Source organism: Macaca fascicularis, chromosome 6 (genome assembly GCF_037993035.2).
Source record: "Macaca fascicularis isolate 582-1 chromosome 6, T2T-MFA8v1.1".
NCBI classification, from domain to species: Eukaryota; Metazoa; Chordata; class Mammalia; order Primates; family Cercopithecidae; genus Macaca; species Macaca fascicularis.
Genome location: NC_088380.1, coordinates 180,390,800 through 180,412,239, shown reverse-complemented (window position 1 = coordinate 180,412,239; position 21,440 = coordinate 180,390,800). Strand labels below are relative to the sequence as shown.

General features: G+C 46.3%; 1 protein-coding gene and 1 long non-coding RNA gene across 3 annotated transcripts in view; one reads left to right on the top strand and one right to left on the bottom strand.

The window, feature by feature from the left end:
- BOD1 (biorientation of chromosomes in cell division 1) overlaps positions 1 to 17,305 on the top strand; it is a 42,798-nt gene extending 25,493 nt beyond the window's left edge. Inside the window, exon 3 of one of the 2 annotated variants that reach the window (XM_015452250.4) lies at positions 16,388 to 17,305. In XM_015452250.4, the coding sequence (XP_015307736.2) occupies positions 16,388 to 16,424 (37 nt within the window). In that variant the 3' untranslated portion in view covers positions 16,425 to 17,305. The remainder of the gene's footprint in view (positions 1 to 16,387) is intronic. The other variant, XM_073994735.1, reaches the window with a different exon arrangement.
- Positions 17,306 to 17,709: 404 nt separating this feature from the next.
- Positions 17,710 to 20,375, bottom strand: LOC141407103 (uncharacterized). Its single transcript, XR_012414349.1, has 2 exons — positions 19,919 to 20,375; positions 17,710 to 18,905 (listed from the first exon to the last, which is right to left on the bottom strand). It is a non-coding gene; the product is annotated as an uncharacterized lncRNA (long non-coding RNA).
- Between the last annotated feature and the right edge of the window lie 1,065 nt (positions 20,376 to 21,440).

Genomic DNA, 21,440 nt, shown 5'->3' with positions numbered 1-21,440 from the left:
GTTCTTTCTTCCCTCCCAGAGTGGAAAAATTCTTGGTGGTTTTTCCCCAGAGCTGGGACCTGTTCACAAGTCCCAAGGGCCCCATATCTCCTGACCAGGTGATGCTGGGGCATTCGCTGGGGAACATGTTCTTGAGGACTTCCCTTCAGGAGGTGTGGGCACACAGCTCAGCGCTGGCCACTCATTCAGAGAGAGGAAGGAGGAGGAGAGACACTCTTGAAACAGATGATTTTGCTGTGGTCTTGTAACCATTTGACTCTTTTTAAAAATAGTCTGCTCAGAACAAAAGAAGGAAAACTTTTCCACTATTGTTTAGGAAACTCACCAATATATTATTTCAAGATTCTGGGGCATGTTAATGGGATCTGAGGTACAGTTGAGATAGCCTGGGGCAGTGATGTCAGTGGGCTGCCCAGCTTTCACTGTGTTGGTGAGCAAGCAAGAGGGAAGACACAGCCACCACCTGCATGCGCCCTAGCTTGTGAGCTCTCTTTCCTCTTTCCTCTTTTCCTTCTAGATTTATACCATCCCTTCATTTCCCTAAAGGGTAGAAGAGCAATTCCAAGCTTGGAGATATTTCTCCCCCATGCCATCCCCATTGCCCCCTGCTTTGGTTTGTAACAGATTTTAAATGAATGATTCAAATATCTCATGCAGAAGAATTCCCAATAATCGTGGAGCTACCTAATGTAGCCATCTTCAACCAGGAGGAACATGACTCCCAGTCCTTAAGTATTGGCCACGTATAGTGACTTCCTTCCAAAGAGTACATATAGAAAGGGGGGCAAAGAGTCACTTTACAATGGAGAAACCTGACAGACACTACCTCAGCCAGGTGATCAAAGTCAACATCAACGGTGATAAGTCATGCTGGTAGTCTGTACCACTGATAGAATGTGATGTGAATGAAACTTAACCTCTGTGATTCTCTGCCCCCAAACCTATTACCCCAGTCTAATCATAAGAAAAATAGCAGACATGTTCTAGTCACGGACATGCTACAAAATATCTGGTGAGTTCTCCAACACTGTCAAGGTCATCAAAACAAGGAAAGTCCAAGAAACTGTCACAACCAAGAGAAGCCCAAGGAGACATGGTGACAAAATGTGGTGTGGAATCTAGATGGGATCCTGAAACAGAAAAAGGACATGAGGGGAATACTCAGGAATTCTGAATTAACATTAGTTCCTAACATGTACCAACGTTCGTTCATTAATTGTGACACATGTACGATAGTAATACAAGATTTTAATAGTGGGACATGTGGGAAGGCATCTGTATTGTCTTTGCAATATTTCTGTAAATTGAAACTTTGCAAATTATTATTTTTTTAATTAATGGTTTGATTTCATCTTTGCCTTGCTTCTTTCATTCCTTGCATCCCCTGGGTTTTGTTGTTGTTGTTGTTGGTTGTTTGTTTGTTTGTTTTTGAGACAGAGTCTCACTCTCTTGCCCAGTTTGGAGTGCAGTGGTGCGATCTTGGCTCACTGCAATCTCCGCCTCCCGGGTTCAATTAATTCTTGTGTCTCAGCCTCCCAAGTAGCTGGGATTACAGACGCCCACCACTATGCCCAGCTAATTTTTTTTTTATTTTTAGTAGAGATGGGGTTTCACCAGTTTTGGCCAAGCTGGTCTCAAACTCCTGACCTTGTGATTCACTTGACTCAATCTCCCAAACTGCTGGGATTACAGGCATGAGCCACTGTGCCTGGCTGCATACCCTTCTTACCAGCCTTGGCATCTTGATGATGATAAGCTTATTTTGCTCTCCCACTTGAGGGGTATTTACGTAAGGCGTGAGGTAGGGGTCTAACTTTATCCTTTTGGATGTGGATATCTAGCTATCTCAACACCATATGTTGAAAATACTCTTCTGTCCACATTTAATTATCTTAGCAAGTTTGTAAAAAATCAGTTGACTATAAATTTGAGGGTTTATTTCTGGAGTCTCAATTCTATTCAATTGATCTGTATGTCTGTCCTTATAACATTATTACCCCGTCTTGATTGCTATAGCTTTGTAGTAAGTTTTGAAATCAAGAAGTATGAGTCTTCCAATCTTGTCCTTATTTTTCAAAATTGTTTCAACTACTTGAGGTCCCTGGCATTTCCATATGAATTTTAGGATCAGTTTGTCAATTTCTGCAAAGAAGCTAACTGAGATTTTGATAGTGATTATTTTGAATCGATAGATCAGTTTTGGGAATATCACTATCTGTATTAGTTTGCAAGGGTAGCCATAATGAAGTATCACAAACTGGTTGACTTAAACAACAAAATATTATTCTTTTTAAAATATTATTATTTAAAATATTATTCTTATTTAAAGTTCTGGAGCCTAGAATTGCCAGGTCAAGGTGTTGGTACAGTTGAGCAAATGTGAGGGAGAATCTGTTCCATGCTGTTCTCCTTTATCTTCTGATGCTTTACTGGCAGTATTTGGTGTTCCTTGGCTTTTAGATGTATCAACCCAATCTCTGCCTTCATCTTTGCATGGTATTCTCCCTGCGTGCATGTCTGTCTGTGTGTCTGAGTTTCCCCTTTCACCAGTTTACTGGATTAGAGCCCACTTTAATGACCTCATCTTCACTTGATCAGCTGCAAAGATCCTATATCCAATAAGATTACCTTCACAGGTACTAGGAGTTAAGACTGACTTCAACATCTTTTTGGGGATCACAATTCAATCCATGGTACCATGTTAGCAATATTAAGCCTTCCAATCCATGAACATCAGATGTCTTTCCATTTTTTTAGGTCTTTCCATTTTTTTAGGTCTTGTTTAATTCAATCAACAATGTTTTGTAGCTTTCAGAGTATAAGTTTTTCATTTCTTTTGTTAAGTATTTTCTTGGTGTTTTATTGCTTTTGATGCTATTATTGCAAATTGAAGTTTTTTAAATTTTGTTTTTCTTTTACTCATTACTGCTGTATCAAAATACAATTAATTTTTGTATTTTAATGTTGTATACTGCAACCTTGTTGAGCTCATTTATTAGTTCTAATAGTTTTCTAGTGCATTCCTTAGTTTTTTTTTTTTTTATCTGCAAGTATGGATAGCTTACTTCTATTCTGATGTGGATGCCTTTTATTTCCTTTTCTTTCCTATTTTTTTTTGTCTTGATTTCTATATCAAATTTTCTTTTTCTTCATGTGGTACGCATTTGTGTAAGCCATCCCAAATTATTTTTGGAACAAGGTAGGATCTAAATTAATACACTTAAAAAATAGAACTTATGCTCTACTAATATAGTCTTTTTTCTCTCAACTAATTCAGAGGTATTGAATTTTGACAATAATTTTTTTCTGTGAAGAAATTTTAGGGAAAAAAATTCCTGATGTTCTAGTAATTTAATTATCTAAAAAATGCTGATAGCAACCATTATTCTTCAAAATGCTGCTTTGGAAGAAAGATAATATATAAGTAGATTTCACCCTGGAAAAAAAAAACACTAAAAATTTAAATATATATTATATTAGCATCAGGTTATCATATTATCATCAAGAAGGCTACAGAAACTCCAAGTTCATGAAGTGTTCTGTGGCACAAGGTGAGTGTCAGTTTATTGTTTAACTTTAATCTTTGCCTTTCCCCAGAGACAAGACTGTGTCTTACTTTATCTCTATCCCTGATGCTGGTACTATGCCTGGAATATAATGGGTATTTATCAAATATTGATCAATTTTAATTCAGTTGAGCCACTTTTGCTATCTCTTGCTTAGTAATTATATTTTAACATATTTTTAATCTGAAATTATTTTAACCCTGACAACATATTAATATTTCTACATCAATTTTAATGGTGGCTGAATTGACAATACCACAGGGTATGTGGCACTTCTGGGCTGTGGGACTAATAGATAAAAGGATCAATTATCTCCTGCTGCTTGTCAGCTCTGCAGTACCTACTCTGGTTATTCTCAAAGACTGCTCTGCCTCTGCACCATGGGACTTGGACTGCATGAATTGCACTGGGGACTTTCTTTCTTGCCCAGAGGAGTGGCAGAACGGCCCAGTTCCTGGGACCCTGGTGCAAGAAACAGACTGCCCTGTACACTTCTATGCTACTAAGCCTCATCACTGCTCAGCGTGAGGCCTCTCATTATTTACTGCCTTTTCTTCCCATTCTGACTCTCTATTGCTTGACAACAAAGTACCCCGATATGGTTTGGCCTTTTTCCCCACCCAAATCTCATCTTCAGTTGTAGCTCCCACAATTCCCACTTGTCATAAGAGGGACTCATTGGGAGGTAATTGGATCATGGGGGTGGGTCTTTCTTGTGCTGTTCTCATGATAGTGAATAAGTCTGATAAGGTCTGATGGTTTTATAAAGAGGAGTTCCCCTTCACAAGCTCTCTCTCTTTGCCTGCCACCACCCACGTAAGATGTGAGTTGCTCCTCCTTGCCTTCCACCATGATCATGAGGCCTCCCCAGCCATGTGGAACTGTAAGTCCATTAAACCTCTTTCTTTTGTAAACTGCGCAGTCTCAGATATTCTTTATCTGTAGTGTGAAAAGGGACTAAAATAGTAAATTGGTACCAGTGAAGTGGGGCGCTGCTGAAAAGGTACCTGAAAACGTGGAAGCAACTTTGGAACTGGGTAACAGGCAGAAATTGGAACAGTTTGGAGGGCTCAGAAGAAGACAGGAAAATATGGGAAAGTTTGGAACTTCCTAGAGACTTGTTGAATGGCTTTGACCAAAATGCTAATAATGATATGGACAATAAATCCAGGCTGAGGTGGTCTCAGATGGAGATGAGGAACTTGTTGGGAACTGGAGCAAAGGTGATTCTTGTTATGTTTTAGCAAAGAGACTGGGGGCATTTTGACCCTGCCATAGAGATTTGTGGAACGTTGAACTTGAGAGAGATGATTTAGGGTATCTGGCAGAAGAAACTTCTAAGCAGCAAAGCATTCAAGAGGTGCTTGGGTGCTGTTAAAGGCATTCAGTTTTAAAAGGGAAATAGAGCATAAAAGTGTGGAAAATTTACAGCCTGACAATGCAATAGAAAATAAAATCCCATTTTCTGAGGAGAAATTCAAGTTGGCTGCAGAAATTTATTTGCATAAGTAACAAACAGGACCCGAATGTTAATCACCAAGAAAATGGAGAAAATGTCTCTAGGACATGTCAGAGACCTTTGTGGCAGCCCCTCTCATCATAGGCCCAGAGGTTTAAGAGGAAAAAATGGTTTTGTGGGCCAGGCCCAGGCCAGGGTCCCTCGGCTGTGTGCAGTCTAGGGACTTGATGCCCTGTGTCCCAGCTGATCCAGCCATGACTAAAAGGGCCAACGTACAGCTTAGGCTGTTGCTTCAGAGGGTGGAAGCCCCAAGCCTTGGCAGCTTCTATGTGGTGTTGAGCCTGTAGGTGCACAGAAGTCAAGAACTGAGGTTTGGGAAGCTCCGCCTAGATTTCAGGGGATGTGTGGAAATGCCTCCAGGTAGAGGTTTGCTGAAGAGGCAGGGCTCTTATGGAGAACCTCTGCTAGGGCAGTGCAGAAGGGAAATGTGGGATCAGAGCCCCACACAGAGTCCCTACTGGGTCTCCGCCTAGTAGAGCTGTGAGAAGAGGGCCACGGTCCTCCAGACCCCAGAATGGTAGATCTACCAACAGCTTGCACCATACTCCTGGAAAGGCTGCAGGCACTCAACAACAGCCCATGAAAGTAGCCAGGAGGAAGGCTATGCCCTGCAAAGCCACAGGGGCAGAGCTGCCCAAGACCATGGGAACCCACCTCTTACATCAGCATGACCTGGATGTGAGACATGAAGTCAAAGGAGATCATTTTGGAACTTTAGGATTCGACTGCCCCACTGGATTTCAGACTTGCATGGAGCCTGTAGCCCCTTTGTTTTGGCCAATTTCTCCCATTTGAAATGGCTGTATTTACCCAATGCCTGTGCCCTCATTGTATCTAGGAAGTAACTAATTTGTTTTTGATTTTACAGGCTTATAGGTGGAAGGGACTTGCCTTTTCTCGGATGAGACTTTAGACTGTGGACTTTTGAGTTAATGCTGAAATGAGTTAAGACTTTGGGGGACTGTTGGGAAGGCATGATTGGTTTTGAAATGTGAGGACGTGAGATTTGGGAGGGTCCAGGGGCGGAATGATATGGTTTAGCTGTGTCCCCACTCAAATCTCATCTTGAATTCTAATTCTCACAATTCGCACATGTCATAAGAGGGACCCAGTGGGAGGTAATTGAATCATGGGGGTGGGTCTTTCTTGTGCTCTTCTCATGATAGTGAATACGTCTTATGAGATCTGATGGTTTTTATAAAGAGGAATTCCCCTGCACAAGTTCTCTGTTTGCCTACCGTCATCCATCTAAGATGTGACTTGCTCCTCCTCACCTTCCACCATGATTATGCGACCTCCCCAGCCACGTGGAACTATAAATCCATTAAACCTCTTTTTCTTCCCAGTCTCAGGTATGCCTTTATCAGCAGCATGAAAACAGGCTAATATATACCCCCAAAGTTAGATACTTTATCATATTTCAATTGTGTGGATTTGGGATTTGCATGACTCAGCTGGTTGATTCTCTTGATGAATGTGGCGCCAACTGAGGTCACTCCATGGTAATCATCCTGTAGGTGTGCTGGGCTGGTCTAGAGATCCCAGGATGGCTTCACTTACATGTCTGGTGACATTGGCTGGTGGGGGCTGGCTGCAAGGCTGGGCTTAGCTGGGACCACCAGCCAGAGCTCCTGAACATGGCTTCTCCAACCTGGTGGTATTAGGGCAGTTGATTACATGGCAGTTTCAAGCTCCCAGAGAGAGTGTCCTAAGACAGGCGAGGTGAACTGCCACCCTGTTAAGGCCCAGGCCCAGAAACTGACAAGCACCACTTCTGCTGTATTCTATTGGTCAAGCAGTCACCCCACCTCACCTCTCCATGCAGGTAGCATCAAGGAATTTGGGACCATCTTCAATCCACTACAATCCCCATTCTCCAATTGCAGTCCCTTCCCCCACAGGCAGCCTTTATGTGCTCTGACATTCATCCTTGAATTTGAACATAGTATCTAACGTAAGTTACCTAAATCTGTGTAGACATTTCCTCCCTTGCTTCTGACTGATAGATGCTTCTCCAAGGTGTGCACCCACCACATTTACTTCTATCTTCCGCAGGGATGGGCACCTGAGTGGCCAACGCCCCTGCCAGACGGCTCTCCAGAGTGGCTGCACCTTCTCATACTCCCTTGCAAAGAACAAGGGTTCCTCTTTCCCTGACACTCCAGCCAACACTTGGCATTAGCTGACTTTCTAAGTTTTGCTAAACTGATAAGTGTACAGAGTAAAGTTTCATGTTGAACTTTTAAAACAAGGGGGGACATATAGAGGAAAAAGGATAGGAAGGAAAGCGGTTAGGAGGGAAGGAAAATGGCAGCTGGCTAAGTGGGAAGAATTGGAAAGTCAAGTTTTCTGGACTCACAGTACCCTACGGAATCCTAGAGGCCATCAGAGCAGCTGCAGGTCACCTTGTGGAAAAGTGCAAAATACAGTTAGACATTTGGAATTTGGCTTTCTGGCAGCCTGGCTGGAAGGTGTTGATTCCACAGGGCCAAGGCTGGCTGTGCCTGCCTCCCTCTGGGTCCTGGAAGCTGAGGGAGGGTGAACCAGCCTCCAGTTCCCAGGTTCTTATGCTCACGAGATTTTGCTCCTTCTATTTATCTCTCAGTCCTTTTCTGGTGGCCAGAGAGTCCATCTTTAGCGGGGACCTGTACAGTATTGTTTTAATCTTCAGCTCTCTCTGTTTCCTCTCTGTTCCCTTCCTCCCTTCCTCTTCTCCTTCACCACACAGAACAGATGTGGAAAAAGCCAGGCCTTTAGGAACATCTGCTGAGACACCAGCTGCCTTCCTCCCGGGCTAAGGAAACTGTGACCCCTCTGATTATTGGGTTTCATCCAAGGACCTCAGTTCTCTGGCCAGAATATTTGCATCGAAGTCAGCAAGGTCTTCTAGCTATTTAAGAGAATTTGCTAAATCCCTGAAGATTTGTACATATAGAAAGAAGGGAGAGATGCTATTTTTAAAACATTGGCTGCAGTTGGAGCTGGCTTGCCCAGAAGTGCAGAATTCCCAATGCTTCCCAGGGAGCGTGCATCACTCTCGGAAATACCTGTACGCATAGGAGCAGTATAGGAAAAATGAGTTGAACTGTTCTGATTAAGAAAGGAACTGCAATTTGGAACTTGATCAGCAGCTGCATGCTGACTGCTAGAGGAAGAAGGGTTTGTTTCTGTTTTTGTTTCTTTGTTTTTTTTTTGGGAGGGGACAAAGTGATTTCTGAAAGAGTGAGAGGGCCTGGAAGTACAAATGAGGCAGAGGGAATTGGAGGAGGAAACAGGCCAGTGATAAATTCCTCCTAGCAGGAGTTCCCCGCCCAGATGGGGACTTCAGTGTAGAATCATTTACTTTGGGGATGACACCTCTTGTTAACTGCAGACCTGCAGGAAGCATCTGCTAAACTTGACAGCTGTGTGCTGCTGGTGGTCATTGAAAGACCAGCATTAAGTTGACAGGCAGAAAGAAAAAGACAGTCCCAGGGGGAAGAAAGGAATGAGATGGAGTGCTCAGTGTGAACAGGAAATCAGAGCCAGGGATGGCCAGTAAAATACAAGCCCTGGGGGAATCTAGAAACATCTTGGAAAGGGCCCAAGGCTTTTCCATAACATGTGGACTGGGAGGCTCTCGGGAAGGACCCCAGACTGGTGAACTTGGCAGTACGCAAGCTGAAGGCATCTGGCATACACACGAGTGGGTGCACACACGCACATGCACACACACACGCACACATGCACACACCCCAGATCCTCTAGAGTAGTGGTCCTCAATCTTGGCTGCACATTTGAATTGCCTGGGGCTTTAAAAATGCCAGAGCCTACCCTCACCCCAATGCCACCAAACCAATGACATCAGAATCTGTGGGAATCAGACCCGCATATCAGGTTTTCAAAGCTCCCAGGGCTGAACAGCATTGTTCTACAGCCCGACAGCTCCAGCTGCCTGGAGAGCAGATGCCATTTACAGTCTCCTGCAACCAAAGACTCACCGGAACCATCGTGCCCTTCCATCACACACCGTACCCAGGCCTTCTCCCTTCCTTTCTCACCACCTCCCCTACCCCCTTCCCAACAGATCTCCTCCCATAGTCACCAGATGAGACACAGGTGCCCAGTGGAATTTAAGCCTGAGAGAAACCACAAATAATTTTGTTTAATATAAGTATAAGCTGTGTAAAATTAGTAGATACCATGCAACATACTCATACTAAAAGTTACTTGTGATTTCTCTAAAATTCAAATTTAAGCAGGCGTCCTGTGATTTTAGTTGCTAAATCTGACAACCCTAGAGAGAGACAACTTAAAAACAAATAGAAAGTTTTCTTCCTCCACAAGGGACAGAGATTTGGCACCACCACTAGCACCAGATCCGGAGTCAAAGCCCAGGGCTCCTGGGCTGAGCCCCTGGGAGAATCAGGAAAGCTTTTCGCCTTCCCCACACGTCCTGCAGGCGCGCAGTACTGCGAGGTATCACCACCAGAGGGCGCACTCTGAGCAGGCGGGAGGAGCTAGCAAGGACAAGACCCCAACCCACCAAGCATTGGTGTTCAACTGGTGGGGTCCAGGGACATTTCTTCTTCTTCTAAACTAAATGATCTTGAAGACACCTGAGATTCAGTGAGAGAGAAGGGTGAGCCCAGGGTAGAATGGTGAGACTCAAAACCTGGCCGGTTTCTTTTACAGTGATTTATTGCTTTGATTTTTTTTTTAATTGCACAAATAAAACGGTTAAACCATTCAGAATTAAACGTGGAAGTCCTCCTTTTAATGTCCCCATTCCACCTGCCTCGCATGTGTGTCATGGATCTTCCTATTTCTACTTCTACGCACGTGTGTGTGTGTATGTGCATGTGTGTGTAATTTGGGTTTATTGGTTAAATTCTTTACACAAATCCCATCTGAATATGTATGTAGATAGATAATTTCTAGAAGTTTCTTTTTTCATCTAATAAATTTTCATGTAATAAATAACTTTTGAGGAGGATCACTCTGTGATATATGCAATATTAATTTCATTTAATCTTCACAATGACCCTATGAGGTAGGGGCTAGTGTTATCATGCATTATACAGATGGAGAAACTGTGACACAGAAAGGCTAAGTGAGTTGCACAAGATCACACAGCAAGTAAGTGGCAAAGCTGGGATTTAAACCTAGGCCATATGGCTTTGGAGCACGAATGCTTAATCACTCTTCTGCATTACTTGACTTTAACTATTGCATCACAGTCTAGCCTAGAGATGGACCATAGTATATTTATAACCACTCCCCTTTTGATCCATATGCAGGCTGTGTCCAGGGTTCCACTAGTATAAAAAAGGATGCAAAGAAGAGCTTTGTGCAGCAGCCAGAGGGGTTCTTGCAGGGTAGCGGCCCAACTGTGGAGTATGCACAGGTTACATTCCAACAAATACTGTTAGATTTTATTCCCAAGAGGTTGAAACATTCCCATTCCCAGCAGTTGTGTTAGAGTGCCCATCCTCCTTGGTGCCATCAAGGGCATGCAGGCAGAAGGAACAGACTGTGGAGAGGAGCAGGGATATGGTTTGGGGAATGGCAAGAAGTCTAGTGAGGTTGAAGTTTGGGTTGTACTTGCTGGTTGTGAATGTAATCTATTTTATGCTCTGCAAATTTGATACACAATACCACGACATTTCATTGTAGTTTTTGTTTGCATTTCCCCAATTGCCAGGAAACAAAATCATCTTTCTGTATGTTTATGAGCCATTTGTGTTTTTTCTTCTGTAAACTTTATGTTCATATTTTTGCACTTTCCCAAAGGGATGTTTATCTTCTTGGTTTGTAGGTGCTCTAATATTATGGGATGTTAGTCTTTTGTCAGTTACATTGGCTACAAATATTATCTCATGGTGTGTTGCTCTTACAAACTCAAGTTTTAATGATAGTAACCTGGATTGTCAAATGCGACAACAGGCTTTCTCAGTCACAGCTGTGGAACGTGTAACAGAGACAACCTCTCTGAAGGGCAGCTTGATAATAGATACCAAATGTGCTTTAAATCGTGTACACTTGCTGATGCTGGTATTCTATATCCATCCTAAGGAAAGATCAGGGATATAGATAGCAAGTTAGCTCCAAAGATGGTCATTCCAGTTTTGTTAATGATGTAACAATTTGAGAACTTTTACATGTCCAGCAATAGGGCACTGGAAAAATCAATTACATCTTAATCATTGGCAGGAATATAATGTCACCGTTAAAAAAGATGCAATAAAACTGCATTTTTGACTGTACTAGTAAATGAAAAAATTGATAGCATGAAAGATTTTGTCCAGTATTATTCCACTTTTGTAAAAATGTTTAAAGTCCAGGCTGATAAGATATGCCCCAAAATGTTGATAATGATTTTTCTCTGAATGGGGTTACTGTGGGGTAGTCTTTACTGTCTTATTTTTGCTACTCTAAATTTTTTTAAAATTTCTACAAATAACATAAATTACTTTTATAATAAATATATATTTGTAAAATTATACATACATATGTTTATATGTATGTGTGCACATACATATATATACACACACACATACACATATATTTATACCTAATTTTTTCTTTTGACTATTGGTGGGAGAGAGCTACCAGATGGTCCACAGGTCTTCAATGAACCTTACCTCCTGTTATTCATGCTTTCGTGTCCTCTTTTCTGAAACTGAATCAGAGCTGGTCAGTGTTGCCAGTAGAACACTGCAGAAGTGATGGTATGTCACATCCAAGGCTAAGTCATAAGGGCATTGTGACTTCCACCTTTGCTCTTGAATCACTTGCCCTGGGGAAGCCAGCTACCATGTTGTGAGGCTGCTCAAGTAGCCTTGTGGAGAGGCCCACATGGGGAGAAAACAAGGCCTTTGCTGCAGCCAGCACCAACTTGCCAACCATCTGAGTCAGTCACCTTGGAAGTGGATCCTCCAGCCTTCAGAGGACCACTGTCCCAGCTCATATCTAGACTGCAACCTCAGGAAAGACCTGGATCCAGAGCACCCAGCTAAGCTGTTCCTGAATTCCCGACTCACAGAGACTGTGAAAGATATGCATGTTTGTGTCTGTTTTAAGTCACTAGGTTTTGGCTGTGATGTAACAGTAGATAGCTGATACAAAGTTTAGTACCAGAAGTGGGGTGCTGATGGGACATAAACCTACCAATGTGGGAGTGTCTTTGGAACTGAGCAGAGGGCAGAAGCTGAAACGACTTTGAAGAAAGTGTCAGAGAAAGCCTAAAGGGCATTGGAGAGGCCGGTAGTGGGAGGAGGATGTTGGTGAGGGTTTATAGGAAAGTGAGAACAAAACATTCTCACTTTCAAGAAAGGTGATTCTTGTTATGGAGAGGCAGAAATTAAGCAACACTGCAGCAAGATGGAAAGCTCATAAATGGAATGATCTAGCTAAGGAGATTTTTAGGCAAGCCCAGGTATTGGGCTCTTCCACTACGAGTATCTTGCTACAAATACAAAAGAATCAGAAAATGCAGCCCTGCCCGTGGCCTCTGGGCAGCATCTCACTCAGCAGCATGAACTGTGCCCACTGGCCTCCTCGGAAGTGACTGATGCAGAAGGTGGAGTATTGGTGTGCTTGCTGGTTCCCAGGATGGGTCTCAGAAAGCTTGGAACTGAGGTGGAATCATGTTCATGTTCCTCCCAGAGTATAGAGCAGTTAGACGTTCAGTACCTTTCTGGAGAGAGCGGGGTGAAGAGTGCTCAAGGGAATAATTGAATCAATGCTCCCAGCACTCTACCATGCCCATGGGAAGTCAGGCTGCACAGAGGCTAATCTGAAAACTCAGTCCCAATGCTCCCTGGACCAGATCACAGGGATACTTTGGGTGCCTGTGCCCTTCAGCAGGTGGGTCTGGACAGAGGCTGCACACTGCAGGTTCCTCCCATGTTTTTCTTCCTAAGGATGAAACCACTCACATGCATGATACACACACGCCACTCACACGCGTGACACTCACATGCATGACACTCACACACATGCCATCTCTCCTGGGGGTACCTGACAGTCTGAGCTTTAAAGGAATTTACCTTATTTACCTGTAATGAACGTTCATCCTGCTTTCTTCTTGTCCAGCGCTCCGAACATCTTCTTTTCTTTGGGGAGCTCCTGCCTCCTGAGTCCCTGACTGTCTAGAGGAGCCAGAAACTCTATTTCTCAGAAAGGAGGGTGCAGGCATGTGACCAAACTCACCAGATAGATGTACCCGCACCAGACTCAGATTCGGAGCCAGGGGCTCCAGGACGAAGCAAGGTCCCGTGGGATCCACCCCGGTGGGGAGGCAGCAGAGGCTCCAGGGTAGCATTGGAAGCCCTTCTGTGGTTGCCCAGCTCAGGGCAGGCTGCAGGGTAGCATTGGAAGCCCCTCTGTGGTTGCCCTGCTCAGGGCAGGCTGCAGTATTGTTTCCTGGAGCTGCTCTGCAGTGGGTGGCACATTTGGGCCATATTCCAGAGCCCAGTTCCCAAGTCATTCAAGTAGCCAGTGATAAATCCCATTTCTGCTTAAACTCAATACAAGTGGTTTCTGTTGTTTGCAACCAAGCCTGCCTGAGGCCTTCCACTGGCGCTGCACCTTTGCAAGGGAGACATTTGGTGTGATATACAACAGCAACTTTGGAATGAATTCCACCCTACCAGACAAAGCTGGGAGCAGAACAATCCCAGATACCTCTTCGAGTCAATGGACCACTAACTAGGGCAATGCATTTTTTTTAACGTGCTTTTTAAATCACTTGGAATGCCCCAACCTCCCCACATCCTCCTCTGTCCCACGCGGGTCCACCCTCCACATCATGGTCACTGTGATCTTTCTCCACAATGATCTGGTGGTGCCACTGCCCATGTGACACCTGTGCTGGGTTTCTCTGTCCCCACCCCATCTTCCTTCTCCCTGCTGTGCCCACCCAGCCATTCCGTGTGGACAATCACTCTTGCTCTCTGGCTTCAAGTGGGATTTGGCCAACAGAAGCATGGGCGGGCCCTCAGGGCAGGAAGAATGGACTTGGACATCTGTTACCCCCGCTCCTTCCCTGCCAGGTTGCCACATGTAGGCTGCGTCCCTTTACTGCAGACTCATATGTGCCTTCTCCACACAACCACCCTCTCTGGGTTCTGATAGCCGTTCCCTGGCCTCCTCTCTTCGGGGCTAGGGGTAGACACAGCTCCCCAAAGAGGCAGTAGCACCTCACAGCTGTGTCAGTCCCAGGCATGCTCCATGCCCTGTTGGCTTCCCTAACCCCATCCACCCCTTTGCAGACAGCGTCTTTATCAGCCTGCACTTCAGTTACCCATCTGAGTGTGTTGTCTGTGTCCTGCTGGGGCCCTGGCTGAGACAACAGCCTTCACTCGATGTTTAGGTTTCAGGCAAGACCCACTTCCTTCCAGACCAAGCTGAGCTTTCAAGGCCCTATGGGATCTGGCCCCTGCCAGCCTTTCCTGCTCATCTGTCCTTCCCTGACTATGCCAGGCTTTCCCCTTCCTGCCTTTGCCACCCCACCAAGGCCCTCACCCAGGAGCACCCTCACTCTTCCTGCCTGCCATCCCAGAGCCGTCTGCTCTAGGCAGCTGTGCAGGCCGAGTAATGCCCACCACAAAGATGTCCACGTCTCAATCCCTGGAACCCAGGAATGCTACCTTCTGTGACAAAAGGAACTTTGCAGGTGTGGGTACGGATGTGGAGATGGCGAGATTGTCCTGGATTATCCAGATGGGCCTTAAATGTCATCACAAGTGTCCTTAACGAGGGAGGCTGAGGGGCATTTGAGTACAGTAGGGAAGGCCGTGCGATGTTGGATGCAGAGGTTGCAGGGGTGCATTTTGAAGATGGAAAAGAGGGCTGCAGGCAAGGAATGCAGGCAGCCTCCCAAAGCTGAGCAGGGCCAGGAAGCGGACTCTGCCCTAGAGCCTCCGGAAGAGACCGGCTCAGATGACACCTATAGCCAGGGAAACTGATTTCACACTGCCCACCTTCAGTGTGCTAAGAGAATACATTCATGTTGCTTTAAGCCACTAAGGTTGTGGTCATCTGTTACAACAGCCATGAGAAACTAATCAGATTCCTTTCCCAATCCCAGGCTGGGCAGGCGGTGCCCTCTGGGTTTCTGCCACCCGTACTCACTCCAAGTGACACCTGTCATTCTCTATCAGACCTGCAGTTTACCTGTTGGTCTTCCCACCAGAGCCCGAGGCAGGGGTTGTGCCTTTTCACGTCTGTTTCACCAGCACCTGCAGAGAGCCCAGCACGCGGTGTGGCATAAATGAAAGGTTGAAGGACAAATTGCATAGCTGGCGTTGTCACTCACCAACTGAAATTCCACAAAGCAGGGATGCTCACTTATGATTTTCAGGAATCTAGTAAACTCCTCCTGGTGACCCGCCGGACACCAAAGTGGGCTCCTCAGACACTGGTGGTTGGTTTTCTACGATGCTCCACTGGGACCGAGTCGGAGCTGGACTCCTGTCGTCCTGTGACTGAATTAATTCCTCTGATACTGCCCCCATCCTCAGGGTCCCAGGGAGCATGACATTTGGGAAGTGTCTCATATAGCATGGAAAGTGGAGCAAAGGGCCTGGGGGTGTGCGCGCCACCGCTTTCTTTTCTCTTTGCCCCATTTTCTCCTTTCTATTCCCTTCTCCCCTCTGACATTCAGGGACAGGGACTGCAGCTTTGTCCCTGCCCAGAGCTCCCCTATCACATGCTGGCCGAGGCTGCAGGCTGTACAGCCTTCTCTGCACGCTCTGCTCTCCTGGTCCCAGCATGGGGACTGGGCAGGAGGCCCACAGCTGCTCAAGGAGCTGGGGTAAACTCACACAGCGGCTCTTCCACCCTCCCTGCACTCCTTTCCTGAACACCTCTCCTGCCCATCCTCCCTCTCCTGGCATCCAAGTCCCCAGTTCCGCCACCCCACTCAACTCCAGAGACCCCAGCCAACACTTCCACCAAGGATGGGGCTGAGACCTGCAGGGCTACCCCTTAAGGCCCTCTGGTCCGGCCCCCACACCCATAGGTCACCAGAGGACTTGACGGTTTGAACTGCATCCCTCCGCAGGACTCCTCACTGAGATTCCAGCGGGGCCACCCTCTCCTGTCCCTTGCACTAGCCTGGGAAGTCTTTCAGCACAGCCACCAGCAACTTCTTCTTCATGTTCCCAGGGCCTGGAAAGGGGCCTTGCATATAAATTTGCTGAAATGTATCAGGGTAGGGGCTGGGGGCACTGTTCAACCTTTAGCAAGGTGGCTGGGGGACCTGAGGTCACAGGGCAGGAGCCGTCCTCACGCTGAGTTTCTGTTTCCTTCTGTGTAGAATACGGCTAGGGAGGAGTCCTGCTTCGAAGGATTGAGAAGATACTGAAATAAGAGCTCCCAAGGCAAATTGAGAAGTGGGGAATGTGCTTGCATTGAGAAAAATGAAAGACCCTTTCGAAGGCACCTCCCCTATGACTGGAAGAGGAACTTCTGGGCAAGGCAGAGGAAAGACACTTGTACTTTCGTAGTTTGTAGTGGGAATCAGCCAAAAAGTGCTAAAAAGGATGGTATTATTGAGACAGGTGGTGAAATCTGAATACGGTCTGCAGAGGAGAGAATACTACTGCATTCATGTTAATTTTCCTGATTTGAACAACTGTACTGGGTTATGGAAGATAATGACTTGTTTTTAGGAAAGATCCACAGAGCTATTATAAAGGGGCATTATACTTCAAATGGCTCAGATCTTAAAAGTATGTATTTGGCCGGGCACGGTGGCTCAAGCCTGTAATCCCAGCACTTTGGGAGGCCGAGACGGGTGGATCACGAGGTCAGGAGATCGAGACCATCCTGGCTAACACGGTGAAACCCTGTCTCTACTAAAAAATACAAAAAACTAGCCAGGCGATGTGGCGGACGCCTGTAGTCCCAGCTACTCGGGAGGCTGAGGCAGAAGAATGGCGTGAACCTGGGAGGTGGAGCTTGCAGTGAGCTGAGATCCAGCCACTGCACTCTAGCCTGGGCAACAGAGCGAGACTCCATCTCAAAAAAAAAAAAAAAAAAGTATGTATTTGGAGACAGAGCAAAAATTATAAGGCAAATGTGGCAAATTGTCAACAACTGAGGAATCCTGCTAAAAGGTATATATTAATAGAAAGTTTTTGTGCCATCCTTGCAACTTTTCAACTAAGTTTGAAATTGTTTCAAAATGAAAGTTTTCAAAAACACTTAAAAGCATTTGCAATATGTTCATTCATTCTGTTTGAATCTTGTTCCGTGAGAATACGTTCATGTGTTACTAGAGTGTTGCATGTTTTTTTGTCTGTCTGTTTGTTTGTTTTTTCTCAAGACAGGGTCTTGCTCTGTCTCCAGGCTGGACTGAAATGGCGTGATCTCTGCTAACTGCAACCTCTGCCTCGTGGGTTCAAGCAATTCTCCTGCCTCAGCCTCCTGAGTAGCTGGGATTACAGGTGCACACCACCACGACCAGCTAATTTTTTGTATTTTTAGTAGAGACGGCAGTTCACCATGTTGGCCAGGCTGGTCTTGAACTCCTGACTTTGTGATCCACCTGCCTCAGCCTCCCAAAGTGCTGGAATTACAGTCGTGATCCACCGCGCCCAGCCGAGTGTTGCATATTTTTAATGATTGAACGGACACTGCGTGATGGTTAATTTTATGTGTCAACTTGATTGGGCTCAGGGATGCTCAGGAGCTGGCAACGTGGGAATACATCCAGCATTAAAATAAATGCAATTAAAAGTAAAAAAATAATAATAATAAAACCCACATTATTTCTAGGTGTATCTGTGAGGGTGTTTCTGGAAGGAGTTAGCAGCTGGATCCGTGGGCTGAGTCAAGATCGCCCTCCCTAGTGTGCCAGCCAGGCGTCCTGCAATCTGCCGAGGGCCTGAAGAGAACAAAAGGCAGAGGAAGGGTGAACGCCACTGTCTCTGCTTGAGCTGGGCCATCCACCTTCTCCTGCCCCCAGACATCGGCTCCTCTGGTTCTCGGCCTTTGGGCTTGGACTGACCTACTCCACTGGCTTCCCTGATCCTCTACTTGCAAACAGCAGGTCGTGGGACTTCACAGTATCTGCAATCGTGTGAGCCAGTGTCTCCTAACAAACGTCTTTCTATCCATCTGTGCATGGCCTATTGGCCTGCAGAGCCCCAAGTAATCTACACAGTAGGCGAAACCTTGTGAGCTGAAAATCACAAACTGTTAAATATTCCCATATTTGTCATGCTACTCATTATTAACACGATTGTTATAATTATTGTTGTTGACATTGTCAATAGTTTGAGTAGTTCTCGACTGGCAGAGGGTGGACCGTCTTCCTGGTGGCCGGGCAGTTCATTTTCCCGCCTCTGCATCCTGGATCCCGGCCCCAGGGCTGCTCCCGGCAGGAGCCAAGGCCCAAGGAACTCTCGACAGTCCGTAGCTGGCGTTCGGCAGTGACCTCCTCTCTCCACTAGAGGGCGCGCGCAACGCCTCTTCCACGCCGCGGGGCTCCACGGAGTCGGAGCTGCAGGCGCTGAGCCACAAGACATCCACGGACCTGGGCTGCAGGGAACCTGGCAACTGCAGTGAAGACGGTCTGGGGTCTCCGGAACCCAACTCAATTATCTGCTCCGTTTTATTCCCCCGCATAGTTGGCTGTTTGCTTGAGAATGGCATTGAAACTGCATACAATTCAATAATTAATTCCAGACTGGATCTGAGGAAGCACAGGTAAGTTAACCAATGCAGACTGCGGACTCCACACCATCAAGGAGGGCTGCCCAGAGATGGCAATGGGCAGCCCATGGCCCAGGTTTTGCTCCCAGGTATCCTTTGTTCAGCCTTCATGGTGCCTGAAAGATAGAATTCAGAGAGTTTAACATTGAAAGATTTTTAAACTTGGGAGAGTTCATGTAACACCCAGATATCTGGGGGTTTTTTTCTTATAAAATGAGGTAAAAGACACCCACATCCCCCCATGGCAACACCTCCCTCTCGCTAGAGCTGCGGAGCCAGCCATTGCTCCCCTTGGACTGGGCATACACTCTCCAGCTCACCACAGTCCTCACCCTGGCACCACCTCGCTGTGTTATGTCTCCTGCCGGGACCTGCAGGCATCTGGCTTGGCCACCTAGACCACAGGAAAGCCTGAATTATCCAGATGCCCTGAGAATGGGCCAGTTCCCTTCAATTACATTTTCTGGTCAACTGCCATTTTTAAGAAAAAATCCTTGAGATTGCAAGGCTTTCTGGGAATAAATTTTTTAAAAATTATGTAAAATGTTGCCATGCCTCCCTGTCATCATTGCAAACACTGTGGAAAAGGAGGCACACGCTGGAGGCTGTGTGACCTTAAACAGTCACCCAGTCTTTCTGTGCCTGTTCTTTTGCCTGTAAAATGGGGACTTTAACAGCCTCATCAAATGCTTTGAGAATAAGGAAGACACTCCATGTCAAAGCACTTAGCAGAGCCCCTGGCACATAGCAAGAGACAAATAAGCATTTACTATTATTAGTAATAATTACAGGTTGAGCATCCCTAGTCTGAAAATCCAAAGCCTGAAACACTTTCAGATAAGGTACCCTCAGCCTGTATTAATCACATAAGGTAGCTGAGTACACGGGGAAACTAGGCCATCATTCTCAAACTTGGGTGCACATCAGAGTCAGCTGAAGGTCACGTGGGCACAGAGATTGCTGGGCCCCCTCAGAGTTTCTGATTCAGTAGGCATGGGCTGGAGCCTGAGAATGTGCTTTTTTATCAAGTGCACAGGTGACTGTTGACACGCTGTTCCGCATGGGCACACTGACTGTCTTGGTCCGTGCTGTATTGCTAGAAAGTGACACCCGAGCCTGGGTAATTTACCAAGAAAAAAGCTTTCTTCAGCTCATGATTCTGATGTTTGGAGAAGTTCACAGTTAGGCATCTGCATCTGGTGAGGGCCACAGGCTGCTTCCATTCATGGAGGAAGGGGAAGGGGAGTCGGTGTGCAGAGATAACGTAGTGAGAGATGAAGTGAGTGGGGAGCCGGATGCCAGGCTCTTTAACAACCATTTCTAGAGGGAATTAGTCAAGCAAGAATTCACTCCAAGGGAGGGCCTTAATCTGTTCATGAGGGATCTGCCCCCTTGAGCCATACTCCTCCCATTCACCCCACCTCCATGACCCAAACTCCTCCCATTCACCCCACCTCCATGACCCAAACTCCTCCCATTCACCCCACCTCCATGACCCAAACTCCTCCCATTCACCCCACCTCCATGACCCAAACTCCTCCCATTCACCCCACCTCCATGACCCAAACTCCTCCCATTCACCCCACCTCCATGACCCAAACTCCTCCCATTCACCCCACCTCCATGACCCAAACTCCTCCCATTCACCCCACCTCCAGACCAAAACTCCTCCCATTCACCCCACCTCCATGACCCAAACTCCTCCCATTCACCCCACCTCCATGACCCAAACTGCTCCCATTCACCCCACCCCCATGACCCAAACTCCTCCCATTCACCCCACTTCCAATATTGGGGATCAAATTTCAACATGGGGTCTGGAGGGGACAGACATCCAAACCATGTCACTTACTAATTTCAAAAGTGTACCTACACATTGACTTGATTATCTGAAAAAAAGTCAAGGTAAGTATTTAAAGAGTAGACATGTATAAAGTACTTAGAACAGTGTCTTGCAAAAATGTGTTATAATTATTAGTAACAAAATGGGGGAGAATCAGGAAAATCTAAAAACTAAAACTCAAGAGAAGGATGTAGGGAGAAGTAGCTTTGGGCCTTTGGGCTAAGAGGTTGCAGGGGTCACCTTGTCTTAATCTTCTCTACAAGCCTATGGAGGAAGAACATGTAGGGAAAAGACTGCTCAGAAATGAAGAGCCCTGTGCTAGATTGCCCAGATATGAGGTACAAGCGACCTCCCCAAACACAGGTCTCTCTGCCTCCATGGGGGCTGGGGTCTTCCCACTCCCCCATGTCCCTCTGAGCTGTAGCTAATTTGAGTTTCAACACTTGATCTGGAAGTGGCTCTGTCTGGAGTGTTCTACAAAAGGCCTGCACCCCCTGGGGTCCAAGAGCAGAATTCAGGGTCATGATGCAGTCACAGAAGGATGGCCGTGAGGGCCCCATGGGACAGGAAGGAAAGGAGGTGTGCAGGAGAGCTGAGGCCGCAGGATGCATGTCACAAAGGAAGGCGAGTGGGCCGGGAGCTGCACAACTGCAGCTGACCCTGTTCTGGGGCAGGTTCTCCACATCACGTGTGTCCCTGACCCGCCCCAGCCCTTCACCTCCAGGGTTGGTGGAGGGCAGAGGCTGAATGGGCAAATAACCCCGAGTCATCCCCAAATCTAAATGGACCCAGGGTTTTGGAGGGGCTC